Source organism: Tympanuchus pallidicinctus, unplaced genomic scaffold, assembly GCF_026119805.1.
Source record: "Tympanuchus pallidicinctus isolate F22 unplaced genomic scaffold, pur_lepc_1.0 scaffold11, whole genome shotgun sequence".
NCBI lineage: Eukaryota > Metazoa > Chordata > Aves > Galliformes > Phasianidae > Tympanuchus > Tympanuchus pallidicinctus.
Window position 1 is genome coordinate 23,618,733 of NW_026294627.1, and position 27,792 is coordinate 23,646,524.

Genomic DNA, 27,792 nt, shown 5'->3' on the forward strand with positions numbered 1-27,792 from the left:
GCACATTAAGAATATAGAATTTTCATCAGAAATACAAGAGAGTATTTATTTCCCAGTAAACTCTCTCTATTACATAAAACACATACCGACAGAAAAAAGAAAGATCTCTTTATTGAATGGGAGCAAGGGACCATAAATTACACGTATTTACAGGTGACACGGGGTCCAACACAGCGAGTTTTATTCCTATGCATTTTTGTTCACATTCATTTAAATAAGGGCTCCACAGATAAGAGGAATGTCTCTTCAAAACGCTGGTCAGAAAACCTGCACACAGACTGGCGAGCACTTTCTCTGATCTCTAACCTTTCTTCAGGAGACATGGAAAAGATGTGAGCCATTGTCTCGGCGTAACTGTCCTCGTTCTCTGCTAGGAAGCCTGTCATACGTCCTTCATAGGGTACCACAATATCCAGTTTGGGGCCACCGGAATTGTGAGCCAGGATAACTGTGCCAGCTGCCATGCATTCAACCACTCCTGTAAAAGACAAAACATGACATGAATGTGTACATCGCATGCTTTGGCTTTCAATAGTTCACTGGAAATTTAAATCCGTAATAAAATTCACCTGGAATTATAAATTAATATAGACTGGAGTTCTAGATAAGTGTGAAAAACATGGACTAAATGCTCTCACAAGCTCTCATTCTAATAAAGTCTGATGACATTAACTTCAGCTTGGTCACTTCATAGCCAAGCTCAGTAACCCTCTGTTTTCCTCCAGCCTTACCATATTGTAGCTGTACGGTGCAGGCAATCTTACATTCCCTTTCAGGGAAGACAGGAAGACCCAACTAATCCCAATACACTGTGCCCAATACCTTAATTCTGCATGGCAGCACACTGCAAACCACGTCTCAGCCCCTCTTTGAGATTCAGCTTCACACCACAATGACTGATTTTAGGACTGATGTTAGCACAGGCATCTAATGAAGTGAGATGGCCTATATATTTATATATAAAATATGTATTTTATCTCTGAGAAACTCCGAGAAACTCACCTCCAAAACAGCAGCTAGAGCCCTCTGACACATATTAGGCATTTCAAATAGCAGTTAAGCAGATGGAACATTCAAAATCTCTCTGCATGTGAGCTAGGTCTAAGTGTCTAAACTCCCCTTGCAGTCAGTGGAGCCAAGAGAGCACTAAGTTGCTTCAGCATAGGCTATGCAGGGAACAGAAGGCATCTGTGTAAGTCTGACACATGTAACACAGGCCTTCAGCTGCAGGGACTTTGTGCTTGCAGAGTAATAGCTGAATGTCAGGCAGGACATCCTAAACAGATGGCATTTGTTGTCTAAGTGACTAGAGGATGCCCATAATGCAGTCTGCGATGTTTACAACAATCCAGCTTGCACTACAGCAGCACCTAGTGATCTGACATCTGAACTGGTCTTGAAGGTTCTACCTGTTAGATCACCATTGCCAAGAACAGGACTTGGTCACCTGCTTGGCATGCAGACCTCTTAGGTTCAAACACAAACTGAAGCCCTCCTCATCTGCTTTCTGATCACTGAGACAAGCAGCTGAAAGCTGAGGAGGGATACTGACCGATGCCAAAGTGCTCATTCCACATTGTATGCAGGCCAATGGTGGCCTCGGCCAGGTGTTTCTTTAACTCCTCAAAGGGAATATTTATTCTGAACATCACACTGTTACTAACTCCAAGCTCTTCACAAAGACATTTAAGGTTATTCACACGGTCTTCATCTTGCTGGTTCCGACAGCCTCCAATTAAAATAAGCTTCAATGAGAGCTGCTGCCTCAGTCTCTTCTCTTTCAGCAACTTAGCAAAGGCTCGGATTTGCAAAGGATGATCTTTTTCAGGCCTGAATTGGCTGACAGAAACAATAGAATATTCAGCACTGTTCTTTTCCTCTTCCAGTGGGATATCCAGGAAGGACTGAACATCACATGGTGGATACACAATGCTAGTGCAAGCCCCAGTTCTCCAGAGGGAAAGAATGTGATTTAGTGTCCAGGAAGAATTGACCATAACCACGTCGCTGCAGTAACCCACCGATCCGTACATGAAGGCAAACAAGTAGTAGTAGACAAGTTTCAGTTTGCTGAAGAGAGGATTGTTTGTAATGAAAGCCGCATTGTTAAACCTGGTATCCTGATTCCTAACAACAGAAAGCATATCGGTGCTGATGGTGGGATAATGGACATAGCATCCAACACGACAACCTCCTAAATATTTAAAGAGGGGCAGCGTAAAAGCATAACCCATCGAGTCAATGTAAATATCTGGAACACACTTGAGAAGAGCTTCCCAACCGAGAAACACGGAGCCTAAACTTTGTCCCAGCAAAGTGAAGCGAGGATAAAGAGAAGCTTCCACAAGATAGCGTTTTTCCAGAAATACAAACTTCACAGGATGAGTTAATTTAATGTTGAACCTTCTGAAAGCACCTTCTACTATGTCTTCTTCAGTGGCATCTCTATCACCAGTGTAAACAACACACATTACATTCTTGTACCTGGAAGAGAAGAGAATTTCGCTCATTCTTCTCATCAAATTTTCTAACACAAAACTCAAACATTATCCACTCAAAATTTACTAAAACATATGTTCTAAATCAAATGTCTGGCCTACCTCTGGAACAACTTACATGTAACTAAATTGATTATAGGAATTCTTTCCCTTACACTTTTTTTTTTTTTTAAAGTAAAAGCTGGGGACCAGGAATTTTTTTGTAAAGAAAGGATCTCAGTTTTAATCAACAGGTTTAGGAATGCCTTGCAGCATGCTAGAATGTCCATCCAGTGTACAGCATGAGTGAAATGCAAAAGACTGTGCAAGCCAGTGGACGTGCCAATGTTGAATCACTTTATGTATTAACTCAGTCTCCTGCACTAAGAGGCCATTACTGAGACTAGATCATCAGTTACCTACATACAAGTTATGACCCTAAAAGCTCCCTATGAGTGCTGCAAAACTGATGGAGGACAGATTCTGCCAAGGAGGAAAGAACTGACAGGTGCCACAGCTATGAAGGAGACAGAGGATGGAACAGAATGTGGGTAATGGGCTGAAGAAGAAAGGTGAAATGTAGGACCCGCATATCAATGATATCTATTCAAATGTGCAAAATGTCATCATTAGCATAAATGATATCATGAGAAACAGAGCAAAATATGGTATCACCTGACAAACAGATGTGCTTACTTTTTCTGGAGCGTTCTTATGGCACACCACAAGACTCTCTCTCCTCCACCACCTGCGTTGCAATAGGGATGAAAAAACGCAACCAGCAGTGGCTGCCTCCCATCCCTTCCTGCCAGGTTCTGCTGCTTTCTCCTTCCTTGTATCCAGAGCCTTATTCCACACAGCAGGACGGCCAAGCAGGTGCACAGAACTCCACTTAGAAACAATGCAGGGATTAACAACGAACACAGGAATCTGAAACAAGGTGGAAATTGTAAAATATAAAGCTGATTTAAGGAAACACTACATGTGAAATCCATACAGAAGGGTGTAAGGGTAGAGCCAGAGGGTGCCAGACAACTTCTTGAGTTCTTCTAACCGCTGAAATTATCAGCATCACTGCTCCATTTCAATAATTACATTCAAAAACCACTATTCTACGTTGTTCAGCAATTTTTTTTACAGATGTCAGTGATGGTTTATTGACATTATTTATGTTTGCGTTATCACACTACATAAATATCACCCGCTCTATTTCAACGTGTCACATATACTCCAAAGGCCGCGCGCCCGCAGCAGCGTGGCACAGCACAAGGCGCACAGAGAATCCTCAACAGATGTTCAGGGCCCTCCTTCAGCCCAGCTCCTGCCCGCTCTGCCTTCCGAAGCTCCGCAGCCGGTCAGGGCAGAGCTGGGCCAGCAGTTTCCCCTTCCCTTCTCGGGCTCGGCAGGGCCGTGGGGCGCGGGGCCGCCCCCACCCGTCCGCCCCGTACCTGAACAGCCCGCAGATGCACAGCCCACCCGCCACCATCTTGCGCGCCGCCGCCCCTCCTTCCGCCGGAAGCGCCCTCCGCTTGGGGGCGGGACCAACCAGGCATTGCCTCTCTGTCATTGGCTCTCGACGGAGATGGACGGCGGGGATAGGAATGAGCGGGAACAAGAATGGGCGGGAACAAGGAGTGGGAGCGGCCCCTTCTGAGGGAGCAGGGTAGGGTTGGGTGTTTTGTGAGCGGGTGTGTGGCTGCGTGTGCGATCTGCTCGTGCTTTTATTTTTTTTCTTTCATTTTGAGGGAATGATTTTCCTCTTCTGAGGAATTCATGCACTGACTTGTGATCTCTCAGCACGATTGAGGCCAGAGCAGTCTTTTTCATATCATAGCCCTTGGTGAGTCCAAAAGTCGTGAGGCTGGTGGGATGCTTGAGAATGTTACCCCGGGCCTTAGCAGAAGATGGTGTTGAAGAATGGCCTTAGTTTGGCCATTGCTAAACCCAAAACAGAGGGATGAAGTCTCTCCTGTACTGAGAGCAGGAGGAAATCAGAGAGTAATGACTGCGGACTGGCCAATGGATGAGGCTAGGCTCTTCTTAGTGGTGTATAATGATAGGGCATGGAGCAGTTGCCTAAAATCTGAACATAGGAAGTAACATAAAAACATGTGGAAGAACTTTTTTATATTGAGGGTGGCAGAGCTCTGGAACAGGCTGTCCAGAGAGGTTGTGGAGTCTCCTTCTGTGAAGATATTCCAGACCAACCTGACTGCCTACCTGTGCAGCTTGCTATAGGGAGCCTGGATTCAATGATCTCTGAGGTCCCTTCAAACCCTACAATTCTGTGATTCTTTTTCAGATATGGAATGAGAATGGAACTCTGTCAAGCTGTGGAAGTTAGCATTCTATTAATCATGTTACTGAAGATTTTGTTAAAGTATTCATCACTGTCTCAAGTACAACTGACCGTAACTTTTATGACAGCATCTCTGCCATTAGGCGAGCAGTTACATTGGAACAGTTCTGTTGGGAAGTCCAGCAAATGTAATCTAGCGTTTAATTTCTGATCCAGCTGTTTTCCTAAGTTGTGTGCAACTGGCACTATTTCTTCTCCCTCTGTTCTAGCAGAAGAACTGGTCTGCTTCCCCAACAGACCAATTGCCTGAGAAGCATGAGATGTTTGCAGAAGGGATCTGTGCTAGGTTGATGTCTCTTAGCTGAAGACACCTCTCTTGTGTCATCAAGCTGACTGTCTGGGTGCAGAGAAGAGGCACAGCTTTTCTAGGGGACAAGTCTGGTCTATTTTAGTTGATGAGATTTGTGCATCACTGACTTGAAAAGGAGCTAATGGCTACTCCCTCAGAACCTATGAATCTCGGGTTGAATTTCTTCTTTGAAAAGATATTCTGATACAACTTTTCCAGATCCTTACAATGCTAAGCAGAGAAACAGTTCTTTGAAAGACATAGACTAGGTGCAAAGGGCTGTGAAGAACAGCTGCATTGTTTCTGCCTGGAATCTCCTTGTAACCACTACTTCCCTGGTTCAGATGTGTTTTTCTTCATAGAAACTGCTGAAGTCCCGATACAGGCATCTAAATCCTTTCTTTGGAGCTTCCTCTTGGTTCTCTCTGGCTAATGAGAATAATAATAAAAGAATCACAGAGATTATGGTCTCTTGTCAATCACTTCTCAAGCTACAATCTTTGTGGAGTGGAGAGAAAATATACACTGACAAAAACCAACTTGCAAAGTGCTGGTAGGAGGAAAACTAATGGATATTGACCCTGTACATAGTAGGGAGGTTGAAACTAGATGATCATTGTGGTCCTTTTCAACCCAGGCCATTCTATGATTCTATGAAACTAAGTTGCTACAGGCACAAACTGTAAAATTCAAGTAACAATTTTGAAATCTCTTCCAGCCCTGGCACAACTACATCAGACTTGTATTTGCAGCTGAAATATGTTTTGCTTGACAACGCAGTAGTACTTCTGTTCTTCTGCAGTTCTTCCTTTGTATTTTATAAGCTTTTGGAATGCTTTGTTTCCTGTGCCAGTACTCCATCATGCACACAGTACAGAAGTGCTTCTGTTGTTTTGTTCTGTTATTCACAGAGCTCTGACCTCTTGGCACCTTCCCTCAGGGATTTACAGACATTAATGAGATCCTCCAGAGCCTCCTCCAGCTGAGCAGCCTCAGCTCTCTCAGCCTCTACTCACAGGAGAGGCTCTCCAGCCTGTTGACCATCTTAGTTTTGTTTTTTTCTGTAGTCTGTTCAGTAGTAATTTAAAAAAGATGTATTAATACATTCAAAGTGGTTTTGTTAGTTTGGTTTTTTTTAGTCATAGCATATTCTGCCTTTGATGTGAGCAGTGTGAAAACTGGTGTTGACAGCTGTATGGGAACTGCTGAATCACGACCTGAACCTCTGATTGATCACCTGAGGCTAGCAATGAGTCAGCCATGGGAGCACAGGTGAAGGCAATTCACCTGTGCTACTGGAAGAGATGGAGCCTGGATCCACCTCTCCTAAACCCATTTAAGAGCTGACTGCCAGGGGGGAAGGATCTTTTCTGGAGATCTGCTCCACTGGAGTTTCATGAGTGAGCCCAGGATACAGGTAAGAGTCCTTTCTTTTCTGCTTTGCTGTAATAACTACGTAGCCAAGCTCTCTGGTATACCTCATAACTATAACATCTGTACATTCACTGATTGTACAACAGCCCTATGTACTGTGGAGGATACCTTTAATGTGTGATTGTCCAGCACAGCCTAACTGGAATGTCATCACTTCACAACTTTCATGCATGTGTATCAGAAGATACTGTGTGCAAGCTTTTAAGATATTGCCAGTAACAACAGCAAAGCAGTGCTGAGCTCTCTGCAATGTTCCTACTGCATCGCTGAGAATGCTATGTAAAGTCCTGACCGGAGAAATTCACGTGGCCAACGTGCCAGAGAAATTAAATGAGCCATGTCATGAAGTTGGCTTTGTTCTCACCCTCACAGAGATGTGCCAAGTTTTTCATCTTTTGCTGCCTCTGCAAGCACTTTTGTCCCCCTTTAATTGCTTTCCTTATTAAGTCCTCACTCTGAAGGAAGATCTATGCAAACAAGTAAGCAGTATTGAAAACAAATGACAGAATCCTCTCACAATGTTCTCCTCAAGTGTGCAAGGCATTTGGGACAGTTTTTAAGTACGTTTTTCCAAGCCTCATTCTTACTTAGGGCTCCACGTACAAGAAAGTTGGTAAAATAAGACTACTGCCAAATAACAAACACAAAGAAACTGGATTAATACTGTGTGAGGATATTCGTATGACAGTCATGTGGTCCTTTATGCTCTCTTATACAGTTGGCTGCTTTCTTTCTGGAACACACACTGTGTAGTACTGAGTTTCTCATGCATGGCGACTGCCTTAGCTGGCAAAATGCCTGGGACCATTTTTAGCAGAAGGAATCTTAGATCATTCATGTACACAGTAAGTTTCTCCCTTTTGCACGTTTCTTGTGTTAGGCTGTTACATGTTTTAGTACATTTGTTTTTGTTTGCATAGTAGCAGGAGGCAGAAATAAAACTGGACGAGATGTATTCTAAAGATTTGTGAAGCAAAAAACAAGTATTAGAAATAAATTGCAACGCGTATCTAGGACAAAACACTAGGGGGTTGTTTTTGCTGGTGAGTTATACTATGTGTTAAATCCAAGCAATTCTAGATGTATATATTTGTAACTGTCAGCTTTACTTCTTAGCCTGATGTAACAGCACACATGAATGTTTGCGTTATGTATCTGTGAGCAAAACCTGGCTTTTATTTATTTAGCAGAAGCAATGTACTATGGCAAAGCAATTCAGTATTAAGTAGGTTGGGTCTACACAGAATTTTTGCCAGAGTTCCTATAACGTGTGTTTATCTCATCACAGACAGCTTACCTCAGTGGAACCCGTGGTTTTTTATTAACAGGAGATTATTTTACATGAGTTGTTCCTGTTGGACAACGGGTACATAGGAAAGTGAATCAGTTCCACTGCTGGAATTGTAACTTCCCATGGACTCTGTCAGTCCTCCTAAACAGTCCATAGGAGGAGAGGTGGCTGACATCGTCAGGGCAGACGAAAGACATGAGTTCAAGAGACAGGGAGCACAGGCAGAAATGGGATTGTGCAGAAATGAGATGTTGCAGCCCTCCTGGTAATGTTCCTAGCTTTGCAAAATAACATGGAGACTCACGTCAAGTCCCAGCTTTTCAGCTGGAAGTTTGTGGTTCTTGAGGGCAATGCGCACCATTTCTGAGTCTGTAATAGCAGACCTGAACTCTTTCTTTTCCTTTTTCTTTATACAGATCCTAATGGCTGTATGCACCTAGTCAGAATGTGAATGAGATGGTGAAAGACCATCTCTATCACAGTAGTGCCCTAACACCTGTTTAAAACCATTAGGAAACTGCTCAGGAAAATGCAAAACTTTGCTGAGTCTGTTTTTCTTCCAGAAATAGGCACCCCTGGTGTCAGACCAAAAGGATTCACAGATTGAAAAACAAAAGCCTGTGCTAACTTGTGTTTGTGCGCTGTATTTGTGTGTGCATCCCTCCAGTTTCAGGAGGCAAGGGGCAGTGCTATTTGTACAGGAACCCAAACTATTTCCTGTGAATCCAGGTCAGGGCAGGATTTGCATTCTGTAGTCATGCCTGGCTTGTTGGCACTGATCAGGAAAGAGAAAAAAGCCAGAATCTGTCTGCAAAGCAGGACAGAAGAGAGTTACTATTGCTGCAGGAGGCTGGCTAGTCCAGACATGAGCGATGCGGGCGCTGTGCCTTGCCACCTCTTCTGACCTTCCACTGTGGGGATAAAGAAAGCTTGAAAGGTCGGCAGTTCTCCCATAGCAGAGATTCAATGATTCTCCATTAGGAGCTGAACTAAGGCTGCTTAAAAGTAGGTCCCTGAGTCACCACCTTTCCTTCCACCAAGCAGAAGTATGCATCAGTTTTGTTTACAAATGTCCGTGGCAGAAACATCCATTTTCTGTAGCACAGAACTGCTCTCAAGTGGCAGGTCATCCTGCAATAAATGAACACTGCCTTTGCACTCAGTTTCAGTTTTGATGAGCCAGTTTGTACGCCACAGAAAGCAACCTGAGAGATGCTGTATGTGTTATTTGCAGAATTGCAACTGCTTTCTTCAGTCCAGGTGTTCAGTATTTCAGATGGAAATTTCTATAACCCTTTCTGTTGCTATTTCCTTTAGATGTTTTTTGAAGCAGACCTTTGTGCTGAAGGGATTACTTAAAATTAGCAGCAGTTTCCTTGTTGTTTTACATTCATCTGTGTCACTTTATCTCTGACATTTCCACCTGCATTTTCCTCACTGTTTGTTGTATTTGTTACCTGATGTAGTATGGAATCGTTATCAGATATTCAATCAGAAACAAAATAACAGCAAGTTAATCTTTTTGTTTTGTTTTTTTTCTCTGTTCAGTTTCAAGAAGTCTCTTCAGTGAATAGGTTTTGCTCTATCCAGGAAAGCAATGTGTATTTTCCTGGTCACTCTGAAGTACGCTTTGTTCTTTGACACAAAGCTGGAAGCTTTCTGCTGTGGTTCTTGCATGAGAGCGGACAGTAAGTTCGTGCCCAATGTTAAACCTGGACAGTGCAGTGCTGTTCCTAGCCCTGAAGAGCAAATAATTAACAGGGTTTTTGTACATAAGTACTGTAAATAGGTTAGCTAAACAGCAACTCGTGTGCTACAGTTTGGACCTCTGACTACTGGGAACTGCTATGTTCCTAACCCTGTGCACCCACAATGTCCTCATCAGAGGTTACCTTCTTCACTTGCCTGCCGTGGCAAAGGGGACCAGCCACAGCCACATTTCTGACCTCAGAATCTGGAAGAAAAGCTTTTTTGAGAGCAGAGCTGAAGTGTGGGAGCTTCCCCCACCTGTGCCAGCAGGGCTGTGCTGTGGCTGTGCTCTGGGCTCACAGAGTGCTCTTGGGGTCACTCTGCAGCCGTGTCCAGGCTCACCTGGGGTCAGTCTTCACAGGCCACAGGGAGGGACTAAACACCTTCATGTTTTTCTGCCCAGTAATGGCAACCAGTCCAGAGGGATTGAGGAAGAAGTAAAGTACTCCTAGGTGATGGAAAAGGCAGTAAGCCCACTCAGTAGGCTGAGTTTTGTCTGGAACGCTGGGAAAGCTGTTAGAACTCTTTACAGAGGTGTGGATGTGTGAGGAGCCTGAGTGCTGGGCTGGGATGAGATGGTATCAAGCTTTCTTACAGCTGGGAATTGCTGGAAATACTTCTCCTCCTGCAAAGAAGTTCTCAACAGCTGCCAGCGTAAGACAGACAGCAACAATAGTTAAGAGAAAGTGAATTTGGATTTGCCTTACATATCTAGGCTGTCCTAACAGAGGCAACGCATTTGTATTTTATATATAATGTTTATAATGCAAACACCAGATGCTGTTTGTCTTTCTCTTGAAGTGAAGGTGATTATGCTGAATAGAAATGGAATGGGATGAAATAAGCTCCTATAAAAAGGCCAAGCAGTTTGACTTGGGATTAAACACTGGCTGTAGGACCAGAAATACAGGTTTAAATCCAAGTTACATTCTTTCTTTCTTTTCTCTTTTTTCTTTATTTCTTTCCCTTTTCTTTAATTTTCTCTCTTTCCTTCCTTCCTTCTTTCACTATGATGTGCTTTGTGTTATTTACATGGTGTCAGGTGACTCATCTAAATGCAATCTCTCTCTGAGGCCATCAAACATGACCACAAGAATGACGAGGCAAATGCTGGAAGGGAACTAATAGTAATTCCAAAGCGTGGGCTCTACATCTGAGACAGATTCATAGCATATGAATAGTTGGGTGGCACTGAAGACATATGCTTACATTCCTGATCTGTTTAAGGAAAAATTTAATTGCAGGTTTGGCAGGGCATCTTAGAGCCTACTATTAGTTTGCCTGCAACAAGGTAAACAACAGCTTACTTTAAAAACAACGAAAAGAGGTCAGTATTCCCATTTACTTAATGGGAAGTTCAGAGATTCTCCATTCGAAAGAAGTGAAAATCCTGGTTGCAAAGTGGGGCTGCCTGACAATTTCTGCCACGCACCTGGATGAATGTTACTGCAGATCTGGACTTGAATTAGCCTATGCAGATTGTGATTGTTCTTTGCACTTAAACTCTGCCCCCAAAGGTGTGTCTTTTCCGGGGGTAATATGATCAGCTTGGTAGTTTCTAGGCTCTTAAAAACAAATTCCTGCAGTATAAATACAGATAACAGAAATTATTGTACTGAAATCAACACTGCTAAAAGCAGGCAGAGTACCAAGTCCACACAGTTTGCTATTGTGAAGAAGCCATGGGATCAAAAAATGAGTCTGTGTTTCTGAGCCCTGTTACCGAAGAGATTCTCCGCTGACTTCTGCTGGTTTAGAGCAAACAAACTGTTTCTAAATATTTAGAGAAGATTGAAGCTGCTACCTGAAAAACTGGAGCCAAAGTCTGAACTGATTTGAAATGAGGTCGTCAACTCTTAAGCAATTTTATTCATGGCAGGTATGGATTTGATTCCTTGAATTTCAGAGTCCTGTAAGGCTTCATTTTATTTCTCACAGCGTAAGAAATGCTGTTGCATGTGATCACACTTCCTTGTCTGCTGCTATGTGTACTGTTCAGGCTACAGAAAGATTTGGGGATCTGCTGGCTGCCAACTTGCTTACAACGTTGTACCCACAGAGGCATCCATCTGATTTCATGGCACAAAACTGAAAGCAAATGCTGGTAAAGGGAGAAAAGGGACCAGTTTGTTCCCACTGAAGTGATACAAGGGTCTTTTTTTCTCCTACAGTAAGTCTGGCAGTTAGTTTGGAAAACTCAAGGATGCATTTAGTACCAGGAATGTGACCAAGCTTCCAGCTGTTGCTTAGTATGACTGAATGTGACTGCTGTTGGTGTTACTACAAGCTTTGCAGTAACTTATTTTCTTTTCCTTTTCCTGGAAGCTCCAATTCCTGTAGTCAAAACCAAAGTCATTCTAGCTCTGCTGGGATGAGGGGAAATTTTCAATAATTTTAGCTGGCTGCATCACTGAGACAGTTGGAAAAGAACCCAAAATACAGTCAGATGTGAAGTTGTTTTGTTTTTAGCCTGATGTCACTGGGTGCATTTTGTTATTGTGGTTTGAAATGATATCTCTAGAGGAAAGTATAGAAACTATGAACTTTGCATTCGAATGGTGATTTCATAGTGATTTCCATGGTGTGTAAAAGCTTAAGTCCACCCCTGTGCTGACGTGATGTGAAGGTGTTCCAACTGGTTCCTCTTGTCTGTTGGGCAGATTAAGGCAATGCGACTCCCTTGCCTCCAGGCCACTGATTCTTTCTTTGAACCCAAGCTTCTCATCTTGCTGGCACTGTTAAGAATACTTTAAGATGCTTTCCTACTGCAAGGAGCCAGAGGGATTAGGCACAGGACTAATCATCCTATAATGCTAAGGATGAATTCACACAGGAAGCAGCATTTGCATGAAGACCTGTAGTTTTTATGTGCTTAACGCATTCTCTGATAGTAGCAGGTTATATAAAGAGGGAAGTTCATGTTTTTATGAACTCCTGAAGCTTTAAGGCAAAGGGATTTAGTTATCTTTGGATGCTTTGCATTTGCACATAAACAAAACCATCTCTCCCAGCACTAGCAAAGAGCTGTGAAAGCAGCAGAGGTATTTTGTACCTGCCATCTAAATCCCACACTACCACACCTGAATGATGCTTCCTGGTAAAGCTGCCCGGCTGTGCAAAACCCAGCCTGGAAGCAGGGTGTGCTGCTGTTGGAAGGTGAGACAGGCAGCAGTGCCTTCCCAACCTCCCTCCTGGCCCACGAGAGAACTGTAGAGGGATTGAGATCAAGCAGGGACCTCTGTTAAGGTAAATTGAAATGTTTGTTTGTTTTACAAGATTCTTGGATGTTTCTGCTTTGGGGAATGGCGTTGCTCATCCAAGGGCTGGTGCTGGTAACTCAACTCTGCAGACTTCGTTCTCCACTACTCTCTATCTCTGCTTGAGTCCTTGCCTAAATGGGTGTTTGACATCCTATTGCATTAGATTTGTTGAAATATATCTTATAGCCTTTTCACATGAAGAGTGCTAGAAAACTTCTATCTACTTTCAAAACACAGTCCTTTGTCTCAGCCTCTACGTCAGCATTCAGCACTGTGCTGAAGCCAAAGGGCTGTGGGGGCACTCAGTAAGAACTTGACGGTGCTGCTTCTAGAAACAAACAGATTTTTACTTCGGAATTGCTCAGAATCTGGGGGGGGAGGGGAAGGTATGGGTGAGAGAAACTGGGGAGAAGGTACTGAATAAATATCTATTCCTTCAGCCAAAGCTGAGCTTCAGTGGGGTGGACCTGAAAGGAGGAGAAAAAAATACCAAACAACACCATGTTTATACAGTTTGCTTCATTGCATGATATCTCATCAGTACCAGTTACTTGTAGAAACAAGCTAGGTAGGGCTTGGGATGTTTTGAATAATAATAATGATACTATCGAAGGTGAATGGACCAAGTACTCACCTTACAGCTATTTGAAAACTGGATTTTCTGTTCCCTTAGACATTCTGGAACTTGAAATTTCTGTGGTGTAGAATTCTTACTCAGAGCTGAATTTCTGATTTGGGATCAGAGAACTGATTTGTTTTATAAAGAAGAAAAACGGATTTTCAAGTTACATTTGTATCTGTAGCATGGAGACACAGCTCTAGTATATAAAGGCACTGCAACAAAATATTTTCATGTAAATCCAACAATTGGACTTTCCATTTCTTGGTTCCAATCAGTAATTGTGGCAGAGAGGTGAGGGATGTGAAGGTGAAAGTGGAAAGAATCTGACCTGTCCTGCCAGCCAGCTGGAGCACCATGTGTGTTCCCTCAGGTTTCCTGAGATGTTGATCTTGTGTGCTCATCTCTGCATGGGAGTAAATTTGATGATGTTTTCCAAATCCGAGAGCTTCTGATTAAATGTAAGGGGATTATTTTAAGGCTTGCCCATGCAGTGAGGTCACTGCTTATTCAGGGAGGGTGTGAATTGATGGTAGATTGACCATAGTGTATAAATTCCCTTCGTGGCCATTCTTCAGGGACCTGTTTAGGGGCATCTTTAGAAACGGATGGCTCTGCTGAAGGCTCAGGGAACTTGAGGTCCTACTCATCATGTTAGAACAGTGCTGTGAATGTTCTCAATTTGCTGCAGGAAAATATACCCAGCTTGGCTGTGGATGCTTCCAGTGGTAGCTGTTGTGTGTGGCTAAGTTAGATGTCCCTGTAGCTGATGAGAGGAACTGGGTTTGCCCAAGGAAATAGCCCCCCCCCCCCCCTTTTTTTTTTCCTTCCTGGCACTAATTGCTGGTGTGGCTTTCTGTTTGTTTGTTTATTTAGTAATTAAGCTTGATGGTGGCAAGGAGGTACAATTTAAAAAGCGAAAAGTATTGTACTCAGTCTTTTTCTCCTTTCTGAAATGAAGGGCTGTTCCAAATGAATGAAAGACCTTCAGTCTAGGGATCTTACTGAACGATATAATCACAGGCATGGTTAAAATGTGAGCGGGCACCATCTTTAGCCCAAGAAATCCTTGGGAGAAAAAGGAAAGGGAAAAGCAACATCGCCCTTTGTAGGAACTGTGGGTCTGCCTGACTGAGTTAATTATGCACCGGCTTGCTGCACACAGGTCATGTTTGAGTAGCTTGTGAAAGGCTGAGCTGGCCGCAATGCCGTGCGCAAAGATTAGCAGCGCTGAATGCAGTTTGGTAAGCATAAGGGATGCCAATTGGTGGGAGGCAATGCAACTGGCAGTGAGAGGAGGTAGCTGAGTGCAGCGAGCAGTGTACACAGAGATCACAGGTTACATCTGGGATTTCATTATGCATGCCTAATGAGCACGTTGATGAGAACTCCCCAGGCCGTCGTAAAAGTAGCTGAAAAAAGAACTGCTGATAAGGCACTGAATAGCTTCTCTTGTAAAGCTTTCCTTTGGAGCTGAGATCTTTAAAGCCGGCAAAGATAATGGAGAGAAAATTGGACAATAAAATGCGAAGGGAGCTGTCCTGCCTCGCTACTTTAAACAACAAAAACATAACCCTGGTGTCCGTTCGAAAGCGGCAGGCAGCTCACGATGTGCCTGAACTACTGATTATTGGTGAAGGGTCCAAAGCGGGGTCTCCGCTAGAAGCAAGCAGGAAGTTGCAGAAAGAAGAGAAAGTTTTGCAGCGTAACTCCATGGGAATGCCAGAAGTCAGTACAACTGGAAGGCAGGTCGGTGAGCTGCTGCGTGTGGTGGTGGGGAAATGGAGAATTTAAAGCTAAATGTGCTGGATGTGGATTGTATATTGATGTGCTAAACCTTCTGTATGCGAATCGCTTCCATCCTCAGCGTGACTCCATGCCCTCTAACAAGTAGTACACTGCCAAGGCCTCTGTGAGGTCTCTGAAATTAATCTTTGAAAGCAAATGGTAATGAGGTAGGCTATATCATTAGCTAATGAGCGTTCTCTTTTGGCTCCACCTAATAGTATAGAGTGGTGGTTCTTAGTAGGGAAAGAAATGAGTGCTTCTCCTTATGAACTGTGATTGCTTGAATGCTTGAATTGCTTGAGTGCTTGTGCTGGGTTATTTTCTGGAATCACAGAAATTGCAGAAACATTAAAATATCATAATTCTAGGTAAGTCATTTACTTATAACTACTGGGGAGACATTAACAAAACTTCATGAAAATGTGGCTGTGGCAATGTTTTATTTAGTTTTTAATTCAGAGTTATACCTTTGGAGATTGATCTTTCCAGAACTCTTCTCCATGAACATCAATGCTGATAAAAACATTAAGAGTCTTATTTAAAAAAAAAAAAAAAAAAAAAAAAAAAGTTTGCTTTTTAAAAGTTAATATTACAAATTGCAATAATTTGGGTTAATTGTGTGTTTAAGGGGAGCAAACTCTAAGAACAAATATTGTGTGTTTTGAAACAATGTGTACTTCGAATGGCTTAAGTGATCAGAGTCAGGCTGGAAGGAAACAACAACAAAGACAGGCTGGCTGTACTGAAGGCTTTGTCTGTCTCTTGTTACTTCTCACTTTGTAAATACTTGCTGTAAAACAGTCATGACATAACTTTATTCTGCCAAGAGATCTCTCTCCTATATTCAGTTCATTGCAGTATATTGTGTTGCTCCCATCGCAGCCAGGAGCATCGCAAAGCGTTTTGCTTTGTTTTAATTCTGTTGGAAACCATCGATTTGCAAGAAGGTTTTTCTTTTTCCCTCTAAACCAAGTCTGATTTATATAGCTCACTTCAACTGCAAAGCACCCTCTGGGTCTCTAAAGTTTATCAAATATAGTGTGTGGATATGGTATCATTTCAGAAACAAGTATACAAACATTTCTCCATCTTCTGTCTAATAGAGAGTCCTGCTTCCAAATGAAGCATGTGACTTTGAAATAATATTTTCATTGCTTCACAATTTCCAGTTGGGGAGGGTGTTTCTTCCCCTCTTTTAGCATTCAAGAATTATTTGGTGAATACAGAGCCATGTTAGAAGTAGATACTAACACAGGTGACTACTGACATGTTCTTCCTTTCCTCTTCCCCTTGTGAAGATGAACAAGCATTTAAGGCCTGATTCAGTTAAACAATGTGCTAACAAGATGGATGGGCAAGCTGTGCTGAGATTTGTTAAGAAAGATGGGAACTGAATTTCTGTCTCCTGCCACCTAGAAATGATGCTTCTGTAGGCATGAAACTAAAGACTGTGGACCTTTGATGTTCCTGAGGCTGTTCTGCCCTCATTTTGTTGTTCACTGGCAACCTCTAACAAACTAGGAAAGCATGTGAAGTATTTAAAAAGCACGTAGATTTCCAGTAGTGTGCTACTGCCTGCCTGAATCCAATGCTGTGAATCAGCAGGTTGTGAAAGAGGAGAGCAGGAAAGGTGAAAAAGCGGCACAAATGAGGCCATTCTTCTTTGGCAGCTGTGTGCTTCAAGTTGAGAGGGCAAGAGCTGATTTCAGCCTGAGGATGTGTGGGGAGAAGGGCAGCTCAAAACCTTCAGATATGCCAGGTGAGAGGCTAAGTGAGACCTGGTGTTTGTGGGCAAGCAGGCAGGGAGAGGCAGAAAGGAATTTGCTGAATAGGCCAAGCCCTGTGTCCCTGCCTGCTGACAGCCTGGTGTTGTGAGGAGAAACCTGGCTCTTTAATTTCAGGATATGAAAATTGGTATCCAAGGCACAGGAGGGGCATCTGTGGCAAGGATTTGCGAGGTGTGAGGTGGTACAACCTGGAGAAACAAGAAGCAGTGTGGCAGCAACAGGGAGATGGATGTCTGGATTAGGAATGCAGCTCCAGCCATGGGACGGAGCCACGGGGGGATCTCGGTTTGGGAGATGCTCAGGGAGCTACGGAGTTGGTTGTTTTTTTCCTTCAGACCACCAGTTTTAGCTAAATGATGAACAAAATGTTTTCACCTATTCTTGAAAAAATTGTGATGGCTCTTTGTGCAAAGTGTCAAGTGATGGTCAAGTTCTGGTGTTTCTGTGACTAATGGTGCATTAAAACAGTAGGATCAGTCGTTGCTTTTATGTTTTCCAAAAGATTGAATGGCAGAAAATGCCCTTCAGTCTTTTTATAAATTGAATTTGAATTGCTTTTATGTCTCTAGGCACCTGGAAAAATGGAAGTGGTTAGTGAGCATGGGGCAGAGGACGAAAAGGACATAAAAGCTGTGATACTGCCTATTTTCTGTCTACAAGTTGCTGCCAGAAGCATAGTGGACAGGAGCAGGCAAGAAGGATGCTTGTGTCATGTCACTCTGCTCTCATGCTGTTTCATCAGAAAATGCAGAACACCAAAGCCTTTGTCATCTGAGCCAAAGTAAATGCACACAGTGAGCTCCTGTAGTGCGTTAGGCCTTCTGCTTTGCTGGGTGTTTGTGAAGATAAGCACTTCCCACCATGGCCAAAGTCTCTGCTGGGTTCTAAGGGGGTGGAGAGAGAGGTGGGAGAAGACAAGGAACAATTCTGAACTAAGCTTCTCAGGGCAGACGTTAAAATAAGTGAGTGCTTGAACACCATTTGAAATATGGTATTTGAGAGACAGTTTCCTTTAAAAATGGGCCTTTTCCCGAATGTTGGGCCGTGTGTGGAGCCAGGAGTTGGACTCCATGATCCATACGCGTTCCTTCCAGCTTGGGACATTCTATAATTCTGTGATTCTATTATATTGTTATCTTAAACTGGGAAGGCACAAATAAGAGGAAGTAAGCATGCCTTTTGTGCCCTTAAATGGGAACCATAAACTGTTTATATATTATTTTGAAGACAAGGACTGCCCTTCTTCAGGGGAGGCGGTTTAGTCACTATTCCTGGAGATGTTCAAGAAATGTTTAGATGTTGCACTGAGTTTAGTGGGGGAGTACTGGTGGTAGGGGATGGCTGGGCTAGATGATCTTGAAGGCCTTTCCCAACCTTGATGATTCTATGATTTATGTTGAGGATTTCAGCAACTTCTGGGAAGGAAGTGCAAAAAGAGGGGAAGTGCTATTCCAGGCACTGCTTGATGTGGAAGAGTAAGGGGGAGTAAGGGGGCCAAATGAGGGATAGGGGCTAAAATCCATTTAACTCTTCCCAGCATCCCTGCAGCATAGTCACAAGACAGATGGAGCTGGGCACAGAAGGTAGGCTTGCCCCAGGATAGCAAGGAGCTGCACTGTAGTGTTGCAGAGCTGAAGGTGTTTGCTGCAGCTCCGGGCTGTTCTGAGCACCTGTGACACTGTGGTGGCTGTGGCCTCTCATATTCCACTCTTCGGGGCCAGCCTCAGTGAAACTCACGTGGCCCCTGACACACTGTGTGGTTATGCCATGCATGTAGTGAGCCCAGGTACTGTTGCGTGGTTTTGCAGCAGGGTGCTGGTTGTTACAGGACTGGTGGCATTAAACCAGGAGTTCTAATGGACACTAAGCTGAATGTGACCCAGCAGCTGTTGTCGCTAAGAAGGCCAATGGTATTGTTGGCTGCACTAGGCAAAGAACTGCCTGCAGGTTAACAGATGTGATCCTTCTTTTTTGCTCAGCTCTGGTGAGGCCACACCTGAATTAATGGGTCCAGCTGTGGGCCCTCTGTACAAGAGGGCCCTGCCAGCCTTCACCATGATGTGGTTCTGTAAACCAAGCTTGCACAACTAACAGGAGTCAAGACTGAAGACTCATTTGCTTTCAGTTTATTTACAGTCCTCCATAATTGTTCATGGCAAAGACTCAGGGAACTGATTTTCAGTACAGTGACGGGCACTTCAGGAAGCCCATTTCTGCCTTCACCTGCAGGTGAGATTCAGAGGAATGTTGCATGTAATTAAGCGATGGCTTCTGTCTGTTTGTGAGCAGTTGCTTTTCCTAGGAAATAAGGGCCTCCTGTTCTAATAAATACAGCACAGAGAAGACAAATTTTAATTTTTTCATTTTGGTCATGACCCAGGCGTTCATTATTCACAGGCTATCTAAGCATGAAACAAAATCAAGTTAATGGATTTTGAATACTGCATCAAATGGACTGGGTGCAGCCTAGTGTTAATAAGCAGCCTAAGTAATTCTCATCCGTGTTGTACGAAGGAGACAGTTTTCTTCGTAGCAGAAATGAGATTAATATTGTTGAGCTTGATCTGGTGACTCCTCCTCTTGTCCCTTCACTGCTGTAATGCCCATCATTAGGTGCTATAAGTAAGGGGTAGAGGGCCGATGGCTTCACAGGCATGTTAGTAGATTTGTCATAGCAGCTTCCATCTAGATTTTTAGAAAAAAAAGTTACTTTAAGTAACAGTAATGAAATTTGATGTTTTTTCCTCGAAACCCAACGATCTTGAGCTTGTCCCTCCCCTTCTGTGCCTTCCTCATGACTTGATGTTAGCAATGTTCTTTGATGGCAGACTTATGCTCTAATTACTTCATCTTTAAGATATGTTGCCTTTGTAATTTTCACTAATGCTTCATTTTTCAATTGAATGGAGTGGACTGAACCATAGAATTGTAGTATTGCAGATCACAATCTGATTGATGCATAGTCTACTTTGGGCTAATCTACTTCAGTAATGGCTATCGTGTCCTGAAGATTGGCATTGCATCAAACTAGTGGGTTCTCGTAGCTCAGTATCAGGTGCCTCTTTATTAGGACCTCTAAAAGGGGTGGATGAAACTAAAAGATGGTGGAAGCATCTGCATACATGTATGGTTTTGTTGTTTTTTTTTTTTTTTTTGTGTGTAGATTTAAACTTCAGAAATCTATAGGTGCAGACAATCCAAACCCTTGTGTACGTATGTACAACTCTGCAGATAGCATGCAGCTGGTCCAGCCTGTTTTCAGGCTCTCAGGGAATTACTGAATCTGTTTTCTGTGGGCCTTTTATTTTGTTTTCATAGTGAGTGGGGCAAACTGAGCTAGCTGCTCATGTTTGTGGAGGGATGTTCAGTGTGGTCCCTCTTGTGAGCCTCGGTGCAGGTGGCAGTCTGCAAGGAAGAGCAGAGCTCAGGCTGCATGGTGAGAGTGCTTCAGTTATAGATAAGTTGGGTTGGGACTGCTGATAACATTTTGCTTTAGCTAACTGGTAACGTATTCCAAGTGTAAATCAATGCTGAGAAACATTTTAAATGGAATATTGCTGCTTACAGCAGTAAGGATGCACGCACTTTATTTTTATTTTGCTCTTTAGGTTCTGTCCAATGCTGACTCTCCTCCTAGCTGCGCGCTGGAGCCTGAGATGAAACAGAATTTTGCTTTTGACAACATGGGCTACGAGGAGAGCTTTGAAGCCGTGCCCTCACCATCTTCCCAGGAACGCACTGTTGCAGTCAATGTGGTGGGAATGAGTTGCCAATCTTGTGTGCAGTCGATAGAAGGACGAATTTCCAAAGTTCAGGGTGTTGTGAGTATTAAAGTCTCCCTTGAACTGAATCATGCTTTAGTAAAATATCTACAGTCAGAAATAAGCGCTGAACAGATTTGCCAAGAAATAGAGGATATGGGCTTTGATGCTAACATAGCAGAAGAAAAGTTGGCACCAGTGTCTGTAAATTTGCCGTGCTCGAGAGAAGCAGTAATAAAGCTCCGGATAGAAGGCATGACGTGCCAGTCCTGTGTCACCAGCATTGAAGGAAAGATTAAGAAGCTTCACGGTGTGGCAAAAATCAAAGTGTCACTCGGTAACCAGGAAGCAGTTATTGCTTACCATCCTTACATCATTCAGCCTGAGGAACTTAGGAGCCGTATCAGTAACCTGGGGTACGACTGCACCATTAAGAGTAAATCGGCACCTTTGAAGCTTGGTGTGCTTGATGCCAGGAACCTGCAGAGTGCAGACCCCAAGGAGACACCAGCATCTCTTGAGAGTGAGGGTTTGCATCCGCTGGTGGCCAGCAAGAGCAGCACAGCTACGGTGACTGTACATATAGAAGGCATGCACTGCAAATCTTGTGTCAGAAACATTGAAGAAAATATATCCTCTCTTCCAGGCATACAAAGTATTGAAGTCTCCTTGGAGCATAAATGTGCTGTTGTACAGTATAGCCCAAATTTAATTACCTTGCCTGCTTTGCAGCAAGCTATTGAATCCCTTCCCCCTGGGAACTTTAAAGTTTGCCTCCCTAATAGCTCAGAAGCAAATAGCCAGTCATCTTCACCTCCTGCTTTGGTATGTGATCTCTTCAGAGAGCCACTGAAAGACACAGCATGCACAGCTGTTATTAGGATTGATGGCATGACCTGCAATTCCTGTGTACAGTCCATAGAAGGAACAATATCTCAGAGACACGGTGTGCAGCATGTAGCAGTTTCTTTAGCTGACAAGACTGGGACCATACATTATGATCCAGCAAACACGAATGGAGAGGAGTTGAGAGCTGCCATAGAAGAAATGGGGTTTGATGCATCTTTGCTGACAGGTAACAGTGTTTTGTCTTCTGTGATGCCCTTACCACTGGAGTAGGTTTCCTCCTATGGGCTCCTCCAGCCTTCTACAGGATGCTGTGAGATCTGTCAAACTGACTGTTTTAATTTAAATTCCAAACTCAGATTCTAAAAATGTGCAAACTTAAGGATGTTTCATTTAAAACCAATCTTTTTCTGGCTAAAATCCCTTCTTAGTGTCTGAATCATTTGATCTTTATTTCTTGAGAATTAATGCTAGGGACCTAAGCCTTGCTGTCAGCAAGATGAATGCCAAGATGCGCAGTCTTTGGGAGCCAACACTACTTTTTCATGTTAGCTGCAGCACAGTTTGTGGAATTTGTATACATGCTCAATGTTTAAGAAGTTGCTATGGTGCAGGATCTCCTCTCTAGCAAATTTCAAAAGCAGCAGTATTTATTTGCTTCAGCTCAGAACAAATTTCCTTTAAGTTACAGATGTGGTATATCTTGAATGCATTGGTTTAAACCCCAAATACCCAATTGTTTTTCTCACAGATCCAATCCCTCTGAAGCTATGGAACAGCTACAGATGAGGAGTCTGTGTATGATGTTAAATTATGATTTGTTTCTTTCATAATTTCTTGGTGGGAGAGCTCCTGTCTATGGAAAAGGAAAGGAACCTCTGCGCTTAACATGTTCAAAAGCAACTCTTGTTCCTTTGCACAAGCCTTCTTCTGCCTTATGAGATGATTTGAGAGCACTGCTATAGCCAGGAGGGTTATTTGTTGGATGCTGTTATCTGGCAGAGAGCAAAGATGATTACTGTGGGATGCATGAGTTGAGGTCTGAGTGCAGCAAATCCTTCCACCGCTCGTTTTGCAACACTTGCATGATAACTGTTGTGTCATAAAGAGAAACCTGTTGTGAAGTTCTTCCTTTCCCTTTTAGGGACCAAGTGCTATGAGCTGTGTAGAAGGTAACAAAGACAAGATGAATAGGAGGCTGGTTTGTGCTCTGTGCTGAATAAAGACCCTCTAGATACCCATGTATCTTTATTGAGCAGAGGTAGCTGTCAGATTAAGGTAGCTCTTTGATCTATGCACTGACATTGGAGGCACTAGCTGTCTGAAAGTGACAAAGAGTTGTGTAGAGTTAAGTGGTCATATAAGTAGTGCAGGTGAGTGTGTATTACATACGTAATAACAATCTATCATTTTCTTCCACCAAGAAACAGAGATTACCGTGTCACCTCTCAAACAAATAAGGGACTTTGCATGATCACTGTAACCTGCTTGTGGTTTTGTGTCATCCTATTGCCCTGTAATTGGTGTCTGTTTGGTTTATTGTGCATTTGTTCAAGATATTGGGGCAGGAGAATACAAACGTTGGCCTGATGCCAGTAACACTGCGGAGCAGCCTCCAGTCCCAGAGCCTCCTGGCCAGGGTTGTCTCTCCAATGCACTTCCAGACAGCCCTCATCCTGATGAGCCAAACCAGCCCAGCGGAGCAACAGCCAAGAAGTGCTTTTTACAAATCACTGGCATGACCTGTGCATCGTGTGTGTCTACCATTGAAAGACATCTGCAGAAAGAAGAAGGTAATAAATTTGGCATTCCTGTAATGAGTCCTGAGGGACTGCTGGTTGGAAAAGGTATTCTGCATGGTCAATGGAAGAACACCTTGTGGTAGGACATCTTGTGGTTAAATAGACTTAATATTTTCTTTGTAGAGCTAATGTGACTACATCACTGTTTGTCTAGTGAGCCTACACGATGGACATAATTGTTTTGTAATAGTAAGTGGTTGGAATATGATCAATATTTCAAGTTGGGATGAGAGGTAATGGCCTTAAGTTGCACCAGGGGAGATTCAGGTTAGATATCAGGAAAAATCTATTCTCAGAAAGAGCAGTGAAGCACTGCCAGAGGCTGCCCATGGACATGGTCTGTGGTCATGGTGCGGGTGGTTTGATGGTCCAATGAGGTGATCTTAATGGTCTTTCTCAGCCTTAATTATTCCCTGAAATAAGGCTCAAGACAAGAACAGAAAAGTTGTTCTTATTTTGTTCTCAGGGCCTTGCTTCTTTACAGAGCATTCCATCACTTTCAAAGCTGTTGAGAGCTCTGACATTTGTGGTATGAAGCTTATTCTCTGGCATACATTTGCACAAGCATGCACAAATAAATGCATGGCTCCAGTGCCTGGGTAATTATATTGGTTTAGGCACAGCAAGTCTTGTCAGGTTAGAAGTCTGCAGGCTGGCCATACAGAGAATGAACAGTCAAGCATCAGCATTGCCTGCTTTAATGCGTGTCAGCATGCCTTACTTGGGTATTGCTTATTGATTCCCGTGTCTGCAGTTTCCCAATGCATGGTCTCCCTGTACTGATATAAAAAAAATAAAGAAATTACTAGCAATTTGCTTTGTTTTCTGTGACTTCTATGCTTTGCTTTTTGATTGTAAATTTAGATTAAAAAAAAATATATATATATCCAGTGGGATTTGGTTAGGGCTTTGCAAAATTAAGAAGGCCGGGGTAGAGCAGTGCAGAAATTTTTCATGAACTTTCTTTCTGTCTCTGACCACAGCCTTTTTTCCCATCTAACTGTTGCAGCTCCTCCTATTGCTGTATGGAACTTTGGTATGGCTGCATTTCAGTAAAAACTTTGCTGCTGTGACTGGCAAACAATGCTAGGAGGAGGCAGAAGAGAGATCACTAGACATGAAATGGCACCAAGCTGTTACAGTTTCCATTGAAAATCACATGTGATATTTGATTTTTCTTCCTCACAAACTGAACTGCTTTATCTAACATTCTTTATTATTGCTGCTGCAGGTATTGTTTCAGTGTTGGTAGCACTGATGGCAGGTAAAGCAGAGATAAAATACGAGCCTGACTTCATACAGCCTCTTGAAATAGCACAGTTGATCCACAACTTGGGTTTTGAAGCCACTGTCATAGAAGATCAATCAGAAACAGAAGGAAATGTGGAGCTGCTTGTAAGTAACACATTTCAAACTGTGTGTTGATTTTGGATATGTCAGGTTCAGAAGAAGCGTTTTCTTGCGAGTGCTTTTGTTTAAGGAGGTACGGCCTCAACAGATCAGTTCTGTCTAGTGATGATCATTTTGCTTAATTGCTAGAAAGAGAAAATCAATTTGTTTTAGAAGACCTGTCAAAGCCACTGAAACAAAAACCAATAGTTGTAAGTATAGAATAGGCTTCTGTTAGCAGGGGGGAATGAAATGGGGAATATGTCTTCAAACACCTGATGAGAAGGTTAGGGACTTTGTATAGAGATCTGAGAACGCTGGGTGAAATAAGGACAGGTTCTTTGAAAATCTGTTTTTCTTCTTACGTTTATACACAGTAAGACAGAAAACAACAGCCTCTGGTTATGCTAGTAGATCAGAAAGTGGGAATGTGCCATGCTGAGGATTTGAATTCAGATGATGATGATGTTAAACCTGCTACTTATATATTGACTCAGGCAGTGTTAATATAGGCAGCTATATTAACTGTACTCTTGCAATAAATGCAATGTGCTGGTGTTGCTGTACAAATAAGCTGTTGTGAATATAACTGTTGCAGAATTTTATAATAATGGAAGTAGATAGTTATATTTGTATCCTTTAAGACAGCTCTATAAACTCTTCCTGCTGAGGCCTTGTATCACTGCCTGCAGAGTTTGAACAGTCACTGGTATGTTTGTAACAGAATCCCAAATTCTTTAAACAAATATTGGATGAATATTTGGTTCATTAAAAGTGATGACAACAACAAAATCTTCCTTAAACACTGAAACCTGCACTGTGAGTGCAAAAGCGAAAATGACTGAAGTACTGGACCTTCTTAGCACCAATGGTGAAGAGAGATTGCTAACTGTACCTAAAACTGTGTTTACTTCAGATTACAGGGATGACTTGTGCTTCCTGTGTTCACAATATTGAATCCAAACTTATGAGAACAAATGGCATATTCTACGCCTCAGTTGCACTTGCTACTTGCAAAGCTCACATCCAGTTTGATCCTGAAATTACAGGACCTCGAGATATTATAAAAATAATTGAGGTAGGTTTTAGAACATTTTGTTATAAACATCTAGAAGGTGTCCCTGCCTATGGAAGGGGGGTTGGAACTAGGTGATCCTAAGGTTCCCTTCCAGTCCAAACCACTCTGGTTCTACAAGTCTATAAAATTAAGAAGAAAATAAAGCTGCTGATATTTGGAGGGTTTCACTGATTTTTACAGGTAATGTATTTATTATATGCATTTATGTATATATAATGTATTTATTAATGTATTTACAGGTAATGTGTTTATTATGTAGTGAAGCTGCTGTGCTGCACAGAAGTGCATAGCTGCATAGTCTGTCCAGTCTATCGCTTTAAAAATACATCCCAAAAGTAACAAAAAAGATGAAAACAAATCCAACAAACCCACTTTTTTTTTTTTTTTCAATCTGTATCTGGTAAAAGTGTAGAATCATGTGTCTGATTTCCAGTTGTTTCAGTAAACTGTGGATACTATTAAAAAAAACCAAACCACCAAACAACAACAACAACAACAACAACAAAAAAAAACAGAAAAACAACCTAATTTCTCTTGTCTCTAAAAGAGGCTATGAAAGAAGTTGTGTAGCAGCAGGGAGGTGAGCCCTGCTCATATCAGGAGCATTACAAATCTCTGTATACACCGGCCTCTTTTCCCATGTCTACTCGGAGAGAAACCTTTTCAATCAAAAGAGTCATGGAAGGTAAAACATCCTGGCTTACCCATAACAGCAGAGGTCATAAGTTCTGCTATTGTTGTAGCCCAGGTGTCGATAACACTTTTTCCTCTGCTTCAGCAGAGGGTAGAGAATTTGTTGGATGAACCACATGCAGAAAGTAGTCAGGAGAATGGCTGAGTCTGTTTTCCTTTCATGCTCTCAGAGTATTTTGTTCAGCACTGCAGAGCTGATGTGACAGCAGTGATCGACATATAAGTAGTAGACCGTTCAGACTGGTAGAGCATTCTTTGAGGTATATCTTGCCACAGGATCATCTCATAATACAACTATATTTATATAATGTATAAATTTATATACATATATTATCTTTCCCCTGCAGTTAGCGTTATAGGTTTAAACTGGTTCTGGTAACTTTGATTATCAACTTCAGATGCATCTATTCAACTGCCATGTTAAGGCGATGTTAGCAAGGTTTACTGCCTGGTAGCTTGTATACATTTTTAACTTTCTTTGTGGTGTTTTCTATCCATCGTATTGAAACCAATGGGGATTAAAGGGTGTAGAATTGCTATGAGGAGGAGAGCAACAGAATACCTGCTGTCAATGGGAGCTGCCTTTGCCTAGGAAGCCAGAACACTTACTGAATTACGACTGTGTTGGTGTATAGATAACACAAGTACTTAACAGTCCACATACTGAGTACTAGCTGATATACCCTCTTGCTGAGGATCTGAAAATAAACAAGATGGCATTTATTAAATATGGAGCAGTGTCCTTTTCTGACATTTCTTCTAAAAGTAGTGTCATTTAAATATGTTCTAAGTAATATAGTTAGTCTAATCAAAAGTAACTCATCTTCCCTCCTCTTTTAATAAAAAGGAAATTGGCTTTCATGCTTGTGTGTCTAGAAGAGTTCCAAATACACATAACTTGGATCATAAAAAGGAAATACAGCAGTAAGTACTTCACTTCCTCACTCACTAACAAATGTATGTAGATCATCTCTTGTAACACACCCTCGCTTTTCTCAGTTAATTTAGCTTATTCTTGTGTAAAACATATTTCATTTTATGATTTGCTATTTGGTTCATATACTTCTACTGCTTTCATTAGTTGTGGTTTTTAACTGATAAACGACAATACATTTATATACCTAGGAGACAGTAAAACTGTCCTGATGTTTTGGTTCTTTCCCAAATATC

At 42.4% G+C, this 27,792-nt stretch overlaps 2 protein-coding genes across 7 annotated transcripts in view; one reads left to right on the forward strand and one right to left on the reverse strand.

Moving 5' to 3' along the window:
• Positions 1-14: 14 nt before the first annotated feature.
• Positions 15-4,027, reverse strand: ALG11 (ALG11 alpha-1,2-mannosyltransferase). The gene is made up of 4 exons (XM_052670863.1): positions 3,926-4,027; positions 3,174-3,407; positions 1,553-2,484; positions 15-478 (listed from the first exon to the last, which is right to left on the reverse strand). The coding sequence occupies exons 1-4, from the start codon at positions 3,961-3,963 to the stop codon at positions 207-209; spliced, it is 1,476 nt and encodes a 491-aa protein (XP_052526823.1). The 5' UTR covers positions 3,964-4,027; the 3' UTR covers positions 15-206.
• Positions 4,028-6,468: 2,441 nt separating this feature from the next.
• Positions 6,469-27,792, forward strand: part of ATP7B (ATPase copper transporting beta) — a 39,751-nt gene continuing 18,427 nt past the window's right edge. The window contains exons 1-6 of one of the 6 annotated variants that reach the window (XM_052670820.1): positions 6,469-6,542; positions 20,662-21,889; positions 23,217-23,453; positions 24,694-24,857; positions 25,768-25,929; positions 27,470-27,546. In XM_052670820.1, the coding sequence (XP_052526780.1) occupies positions 6,522-6,542; positions 20,662-21,889; positions 23,217-23,453; positions 24,694-24,857; positions 25,768-25,929; positions 27,470-27,546 (1,889 nt within the window). In that variant the 5' untranslated portion in view covers positions 6,469-6,521. Of the gene's footprint in view, positions 6,543-7,282; positions 7,405-11,212; positions 11,479-14,783; positions 15,228-20,661; positions 21,890-23,193; positions 23,454-24,693; positions 24,858-25,767; positions 25,930-27,469; positions 27,547-27,792 lie in introns of those variants that run through there. The other 5 variants (XM_052670806.1, XM_052670816.1, XM_052670824.1 and 2 more) reach the window with 5 other exon arrangements.